We start from the raw sequence: 8,954 nt of genomic DNA on the forward strand, positions 1-8,954 counted from the left end.
TCTTTATTGTCAATCTGATGTTTTAAAAAGATGCGTACAATGTGGAGGGTCTACGATCCATCGCAAAATGCAGAGTTGGGGAACTCTCATCATGGAGACAATTCAAACCTTCAACTCGGTCATTGGGTCTTGTTAACAAAGTGACCAAGATCGATTGGCCCATTGAAGATCCTTGATGACCAAGCAAACAATAGACCCTAGTCATAACCATTGAACAAGCACTGAGAAGGAACTCATTGCTGTTAAGATCGCAGGGATGAATTTATTGGTCTGGAATGCCATCTCATATCGACTGACGTCTCTCACGCATCTTGAGAAATCCTTGAGCATGAGACTCGTGACCAACATGTCAAGTCCCGAAAGAGAATTCAATTGCTCAAATGTCAACACGGTTCGTCCTCCAGGCTAAAGACGATTTTACAGCCACTTTATATCAGCTCTAAACTTTGTCTTTCTGGTCCCAAATATGACGGCATTCGGCCATTTTGAAGGAATACGTCAATGTCGAGATAGGATGTCTATGGCAAAGATTTTCCGACAAGCCGGAAAATATCAATGCCAGAATCTAGAGAAGATTTCTGACCGAATTCATGAATTTGTTAAAGAATGTCTAGCCAATGAATGACAGGGCAATGAGACTAACTCCGTCAATGTTGCCTTGTATGTAAGAGATATGTTACTCTATTACATGACCTAGGTTCGGCGAGGCTTCTACCATCGAAATGCAAATAAGATAAATCTTTTACTTTTCATTTTGACCACATTCATGAGCAAATATTCCAATAAAGCCTTGAATAGGCCGTTAACATACTATAACTTTGCTAATGCCCACATTCACGAGCCCCAAGCTTTCATGATCAAATGGTTCTCTCGAATATTGGCCGCCAAATTTCGCAATTCCTGTGAGAAAGTGCAATCGTCTTTTTTAACATCCTGAACAATTTCATAGATTTCGTAGCCTAGGGCGAGAACTCCCAAGCCAATGGCAACTCCACCGGCTGCAATAGCCGCTCTTTTGATACCCTCTGTGGCCACGGTTTGGCCTGTTGCTCTGGCACCACCAACCAATACGTCATCGGTCAGTCCAACTGAACTTGCCGCCATCGATGCAGAACCTGCTGCTTTCTGCTTGAAGGTGTTAATAAGTCCAGTCTTCACCAAAGTTTTAAATGAAGGGAATGCATGCAAAATGTTTATCATCGCCTTTCCACTCCCCTGAAATATCTGAACCTTTTCACCTATCATTGTTTCCATTTTCAGGGCTTGAAGTTGTGGAGCGCCTTGAAATTCACGAAGGGCGTCAACCAAGCTTTCGTGGGAATGCATAGTGCTTTCCAATAAATCCTCGAATGTCTCAGACAGCTCCTCCAATCTGTTCTTTGTTGTTCTGGCGTTGTCCCATCTCGTGATTCCTCCGCCAACGCCAGCTACGGCTCCAGCAACAAACAGGCCTCCAACCAGGAATGGAACAGCGGCACCCGCCGTGGCCACTGACACGATGCCTCCTCCTATTCCCAAAAGGCATCCTGCGGTCAAATTTTGATCAACATTGGAGGTATGTTCTAGAATTGATTGAGCTGGATTTTTAGTCACCTAAAACAGAACCGGAATAGCCTCCAACTCTTATTGCTTTGTGCTTTTTCCAAACGGAGTCATATTGATCCGCTAGCTCCTCGATTTCTAAGGCAAAGTTCCGTAAGCTTTCACGATACTTCGCCAATGCAGAATTGACATTGGTGACCAAGATTGCGTTCTCATAAGTCACGTGTTTTTTGTCCTCAGAGCAAATCGACAACATGGTTTCGAAAAACGGATCGAAGGCTTTCAACGATGAACCACCACTGGACCTAGTACTCTAGGCTGAGAGTCGAAGACAACTACCATCTGTGGACAATGTTGTCTCATTTTTATATGGCTCTATTTGTAAGTATAATCAGCTATTTTAATCAGTTACATCGGCACGACATGATGTGTGTAAATATTTGAATCAGCCATCGATGACTTGGGGCGGTGGATGAAAAGCATTGCATTCTAACGACTTTTGCCTTTTCCTAGAGATAATATTGTTTAAAGTGAAATCAAATTCCCTATGGAGCTCTTGGTCATGCCATGGTCAAGCATTGTTTGAAATTGGATGTATAAGTGCACAAGGTATGTGACATTTTATTGGGCTTCATATAGGGTATTTTGTTTAAGATTAAGAATATGTTTTTTTCCTCTGAACATTATTGGAAGAGCAAACAATGAAAAAGCCGAGGATGACAAAAGCATTTTCTTTACGTAGATTACAGATTTACTGGACATTATCCTTTTCTTCTTCTTTGAAGCATGTGATGGTGTATTGGCTCAAAGTGGTATATTAGATCACTTGAAACACATTAAAAAATCAAATTTAAAAAGCAATATCCTGTAGTTTTTTAAAATATATTTAGTAGGGCTAATTTTGTAATTTTTGCTAATTGCAATTATGTAAAAAGCAATGCCATTTAGAGTAAGCACTTTTGACCATTAAGTTTGCAACAAGGCTTCAAATAGCAAAACGCACCCGCCAAACCAAAGACAGAAGTTCATTTTTGAACGAGCAATAATTGATTTCTCTATTTCCGTCAGCCGTGTTCTTGGTTGATTGGAGGCATGCTTTTATATTTGAGCAAATTTGCCGAACATGTGTGTTTCTCCCACGTATTGAATTATGACTATATTACTTTGACTTAAAGTTTTGGCCGCCAATCATTTCATTAATCTGCGCTTTTTTGATTGGACACTTGAATAGGAAACGTAGGGCTTGGCCGCTGGCAGTAAGACTACTATTTTTTAAATCGAAAATGAATAATCTTACTTGACATGGCTCCATAAAGAGCCATTAAAATCCATTATATAACTTCATAACCCAACTGAGAAACATTAAGCACTTTCCTTTTATGACCCCATTCAAGGCCTTAAAAAGATGTGCAGTCAGAGTAAAAATCTCTCTATCTTAAAGCTGATCAAGGCCATTCAAGATAGTTAATAGTCAGCTTAAACAGCGGCCTCAATCATCAACTGACCTCTGGCAAAGATATATGTATAGAAACCGTGACTTACGTACTGGTGTTCATTGGTAGAGGAGAGCTGATTTCTGGCAAATGCATTTACTACAAGGTCTTTGAGCAAAACATTTACCTTTGGATGGCAAATAACAATGCGATTGATGAGACGTTAACAAAGTTAAGATAATTCTAAATATGTGCCAGAATGTCGCCTAAATTGATGGTAATTTCATTCTGTCATTTGCCTACTCGAACATGGCCCCCTTGGATTTGCTTTTCGCTCGTGGAAAAGACCCATCGAAAGTGAAAGCTTTTAGAATACTTTGGAGCACGACAAGATTCATGAATTTGATCAATTCCCCACAAAAACCTTGAATAGTTGAAACATTAATCAAACACGTGTTTTTAACCAAGCAGGTAACTAGACGCCCACCAAATCTGCAGATGAAACAAGGCTCTGTTACCAATGATGAGGTCAAATACAAAACCACGGGAAGTTGCAACATTGAGCATAAATTTCTAGAGACTGGATGTCGGCCACTCGGTTGGCTAAACAGTACAATAAATCGGTTGGTGATCAATTCCCAGAAGACCAACCATTGTATTGTTTTACCAACCGAGTGGTCGGTCGTCCAACATCCAGTGTCTAGAAATATATGCATAGAGTTGCAGCATGTCCAAAACCCGTGAGTTAGCCCAAGGACACTAGAGCCAGGCGACGCCACTTTTTTATGGTCAACAAACCTTTCCCGCCATGTTAGGCCTAAACTATTGGCGCTGAAATTTTAAATGTCCATTCTTTGCGTTGGTATTGAACGAAATATGCGACGAATATCATTTTTGTAACCAGTTTTGCATGCGCTTCAATATGCATAAGATACTTAATATCTTTAAAATGACTTTGCACATGTTTTGAAGTAAAATTCCTGAAAAATGTTGATTTGGTTTTCTTGATAAAACAAGAATTTGCTTTAAACACAATTAGTTCACATTTTTTGGTCAAACATATTGTTTAAAGCATATTGTTTCAGGAACATCTTGACCAAATTTCAAGTAGCTTGGTGGACTTGTTATGAAACTACAGTTCTCACTCTGTGAAGGGCACCCAAACCAAAAGTAGGCAACTTGAAGCTCTGAGCTACAAGTTGCTCTATAAACATATTTGAATACTTTATAATCATAGAATGAAAAATCTTAACAAATATAACACCTATTTTACCTGACTACATTGGATGCTTTTGCTAAAAGTTACATTCATAGGAGTCCAAAATTCAAATTGAAATCTATTGAACTAAATTTTGTTGCTACTCTGTGCCTCTTAAACAATGCCTGCCTTTTATGTAAACTTCCTAATAAGTAGAAATTTAAACTCTGCTCAAAGACAACCCATTCATTTTCCACCAATGACTGATGCTTGTTTAGAGAAATTGGTGGATTTTTTCCATGAATATTTTTGGCAAATTTTGCGCAATATTTCATTAACTTCAAAGACAATTTGATTGCTTTTGATTACATTGATGTTCATGGTTGTTTCATTTATTTTTTGTGATTTCTAAAATGAATTCATAAATATTGGTATTTGAACAGAGTTGCATATCAAACAGATCATTATTCTTTTTTAAACGCTTAAATGTACTTTTTAGTACGGGCAGTTTTGTTTTATTGATCATAGAGTTACTCTCTTGATTCAACGCAATGGCCTAACTTGGCGGGCGATGGAAAGCCCTGTCGTTTCCTCTCTTTAGAGTCTCTGGTTAGGCTCAAAACGTGACCCCGATTTTTCTTGCCTCAAAGAACTTGTCTCTTGAAGTTGTCTCTTTAATCAAGCTTGACTTGTTATGCTATTCTGAGATCTACTGTGGCTTTTGCTGGCAGTTTAATGATTTATTTAATCCCAACAATATCATACAATAGTATATGTAGGTATATGATGTAAAATGTAATGCATGCCTCCGCAAGCCGGGACAGGAGCCCAGTTTATTACCGAATTGAAAAATGATCAATTATACTAGACCAAAACTGAATGCTATCTTGAACTAAGAGTGCATGTGGAAAAGAGTTCTTTTCTCTGTTTACATGTCCATATCTAAATGTGGAGTTTCGGACAGCCCAAACGAAAGCCAAATCCTCGACAGTAAATCTATCTTGACACGTCAAATCTGCACATAAACAGTTGCTCAAATGTAAAACGCCTATACAATCGCGTCCTTTTTTGCTGTAAACTTGAGCAGGATGTCCACTAATCCCAAGCAAAAGTATTGAGCCCTCTTAATTCTGCTTGGAATTCATCGCACTGGATGCTAGTATTCACAAACAGGCTGCCTATTGAGTTACATTGTTCAGTGCGTACAACCTGCTTGCTGACGATACAACAGAAGATGGGTCTCGCTGACAACCCGTTTTGAACAAGATTTGTTAACGGACAATGGGCAGAAGATCTCTGTGAGCCGAGATCCTGTCTGTGCAATCACTTTGCAAATCAACGTCTATGTGCTGATGTGATAATGGGGCAGGAAATGTGAACGTTCTTGGCTCGACTCCTCAACGAATCCTTGGTCAGGTTTGGGTGAGATGGGACCACTGGGATAACTGATATTCTTGCATTCACTGAATTTGAGTACGATCTCTTGCCACATGTTCCATGATTTGATAGTTTTTGCTTCATAAATATTATCGTAGTTTGTTCAGCCATTAATATCATTTCAAATAACGTCTTGCCAAATTTTATTTTGTAAACCTGTGATAAGATGAACAATCGCGTTCGGGTATTGAACGCACTTTCTTCTCTAAAACTTCTTTTAATATGCCACAATTGATTAAGCAATCGTATTCCATGTATAGTTCAATATGACATCATTATGGTTTCGATGGCCTTAAACCATACATCAAAGCAGATAAAGACATGTCTCAAGAAGACCCTTTTGTTTGAAATGATATTTTTTGCAACTCAAGATCTTGTAGGAAAAAAAATAATGCCAATGAGCACAATTCAAGAAACATAAAGGAGCAATCAAAAAGCAGCTATAACCCGTGATAGGTGATGTAAATAATACTTCCAGCCAACCTGCAACGTGCACATATGTTTAATGTGTCAAGATGTAAATGCAGTGTAAGAGAACTGCACCAAAAAATGACATACTTTTGAATTTTGTACCACAACTTCACTCGGCACGGTGGTTCCCACTACACTTGAATAGATAATGCTCAAATGCCAAGACTTCTAGTTGCGTTTTTCATTGTTTAAACAACACAAGGACCAACTTTGAAAAACTATGCGTCATTAAAAGTAGCTCTGATAAGTATATTAATCCACTGAAAACCTATTTGAAGATCGTATGTTTAAAATTGTTCTTAAAAGACATGGTCAGCATCCGTTGTTACGCCTTCAATCAAAATTTCATAAAAATCCATGGTACAGACTCTGACATATTACCTTTCAAAAGTTGTAATTTGCACCAAATTTGGCTACAAAATGCTCTGGTTATATAAATTGCCAAGAAATATAATATGCTTTTTCAATGTCCGAAAAAATAAATAAAAGTGGTCCGCTTTTCAAAAGTATGCAGAGAAAGCAAAACAATAGTTTACAATATTGATAAAAACTTATTTAAGATAAACAACTCATAACTATACTATCACAACCGTTAACCATGAGTTCATTTATTTGTGATCTTGAAGTTGAAGGCATTTTTATTACCACTTGATGACAATGTTTTTGGTACTTAAAAAATAATCTGTGCAAAAAGTGACAGATTTAAAATTAAACTGGCAAATGTATCCTTGTAAAATTCCAACCACATCTAGCTTTCCAAGTTTAAAAAAAGGAATTGGAAATTTCAAATCCTGATTAGATTTTAACAGTGGAATATAGAACACTTGAAATTCAGTCACACTCCTTTCTTGGGCAATGTTGGGGACAAACTGCAAGAAGAACGGTCCTGGGTCCAATCACATCATAAATATTGCTTGCCGATCCAAAGCGATGAAGAATTTTATGTCTCAAATTTGGAGAGGTATCACCATTGACTCGGCATGTGGTTGATTAGAATGGACTTCTCTCAACTTTGTAAATGCCACCATTTCGAAGACTTATGAATGAGACATAAAGCTCCTCTTTAATACCTGAATCGCTCCCAACAGGGCTGAAGTACTTGATCTCTGAAGAGGACACGCGTTTGATCTCGCCACAATTCGTTGACTTGCTTGGCGTGACTTGACAGAAAGTTTCTGATAAAGCAAACATTTGGTGTCCTCTTTTGTGGCAAAACTTCCTCAAATCAATACCACCATGTTGTGTTTTTCTGTCCTCTTATCGAGTCTTCTTCATCCGACGATTGTCACCATCGGGCCAAACAGGTTATTCTGGAGGTACTTGTCTTGGATTCATATCCTCATGAGCATGTCTGCAATTGTCTAGAAGGGAGGAGGATAGAAAGAAGAGGAATAATAGAGGTGGAGGGAGTCAGTTGGTTCGGTGGTTGGGAATGGTGGATTCACTTATGAACCCTCTTGGAAGTCTTTCAGAAGTCATGGATGGTTGGGATGCCTCACGACAACTTTGAGGTGGGGATGGATACATCGACCGATATAAGCTAGGCATGTTACGGCGATCAATTAATCGACTATATGTTGGTACGCTAACGACAATTTTGGAGTTTTTCAAAATGCAATTGAAAAATAATGTCCAAGGAAAAGTAGGAAATGACAAGCTAGGACTTTCTTAGAAGTGAAATATGTGTTTCTTTATGATGAAAATAAAAGCATAAGATTGCCAAAATGAAAACTGGCCATGAAAAATCAAATTGAAGCAAAAATTGATTATCTGCTTCCGGTATGGCATTTTTCATGTTTCATAAAATGTGGTGGTTATCGGAAAAATACATGCGCATAAAAATTCACAACGTTAATCAAAAACAAAAACATGCTAAGAAGCCGACGTGATGCATAATGTTCTTTGCCATAAATACTTAGAAGCACATCTCATTGCATTCTGAAATAGCCACAAAAGCAAAACAAGCCAATCATTGAAACACTTCAGTGCAAAAGTGTCCCAAATTTGAGATGGCTTCTTCTACTTCAATTTTTGGAGTCCTAAAACAGAGTTCTTTTGACAGTTTTGCCAACAGAAACTATCATTTACTAAAGATCAAGGAAATTGATTCTCTGAATTAGAATATATCATTGTATATTAGAGCATTTCTCATTGGTCTGGCACAGGAATCAGCATGAGCGAAACGAATAGCCCGTCCCTAGCCATCAAATACCAATGAGGAAATTCGATTTCAAATAGCAATTTCATGGATCTCCCATTACCACGTGAGGACCTCCGTGAGATGGCTGATAACGTTAGGAAAATATTAATCTGGGCCATGAGTCATGACGAATGGATCCTATCTTTCAGAGCCATTTTTCCTCAATGAGAAACACTCCGTTTGGCATCCTCAAGAAAGAGGTTCATTCTATTTGGAATCGATGGGAATACTATTATATACTCAAGTACAATACAGTTTTGAGTGCTGAGGGGCTGAAGAAGTCAAAATGGGTTAGGGCAATCACACGTTAATTTATAGTGACGACACCCATTTCCCTCTTGATTGCCAAAGCGCACGTTGGTAAAAAGGTCTGGCCCACTTCCTATCGGTTCATCCTCAGTTTTATCCCCTTCTTAATAGATGGGGAAGAAAAGGTTCAAACAAAAAAGAAGCAAACCAGGATCATCTATTCAGCAAAAGTGCTCGAGTTATCACAATAAATGATTGCCCATATTTGTCTATTAAGATCTTCCAGTTCATATTAACATCAAAGATATCCTCACTATGCAATAAGCAAGCTTAAAACATGTACGACCTACAACGAGTTTTCTTGCAGTTCTTTGCCGTATATTCAAATTGAAGCCAGAGTCATTTTCTCCACTTCCCTTGACCT

The 8,954-nt window shown here is 38.3% G+C and overlaps 1 protein-coding gene across 1 annotated transcript; it reads right to left on the minus strand.

Moving 5' to 3' along the window:
* Nucleotides 1-723: 723 nt before the first annotated feature.
* Nucleotides 724-1,876, minus strand: LOC131891079 (uncharacterized). Its single transcript, XM_059240579.1, has 2 exons — nt 1,594-1,876; nt 724-1,526 (listed from the first exon to the last, which is right to left on the minus strand). The coding sequence occupies exons 1-2, from the start codon at nt 1,796-1,798 to the stop codon at nt 835-837; spliced, it is 897 nt and encodes a 298-aa protein (XP_059096562.1). The 5' UTR covers nt 1,799-1,876; the 3' UTR covers nt 724-834.
* Between the last annotated feature and the right edge of the window lie 7,078 nt (nt 1,877-8,954).

The sequence above is a fragment of the Tigriopus californicus genome, chromosome 11 (genome assembly GCF_007210705.1).
Source record: "Tigriopus californicus strain San Diego chromosome 11, Tcal_SD_v2.1, whole genome shotgun sequence".
In the NCBI taxonomy this organism is placed as follows: Eukaryota; Metazoa; Arthropoda; class Copepoda; order Harpacticoida; family Harpacticidae; genus Tigriopus; species Tigriopus californicus.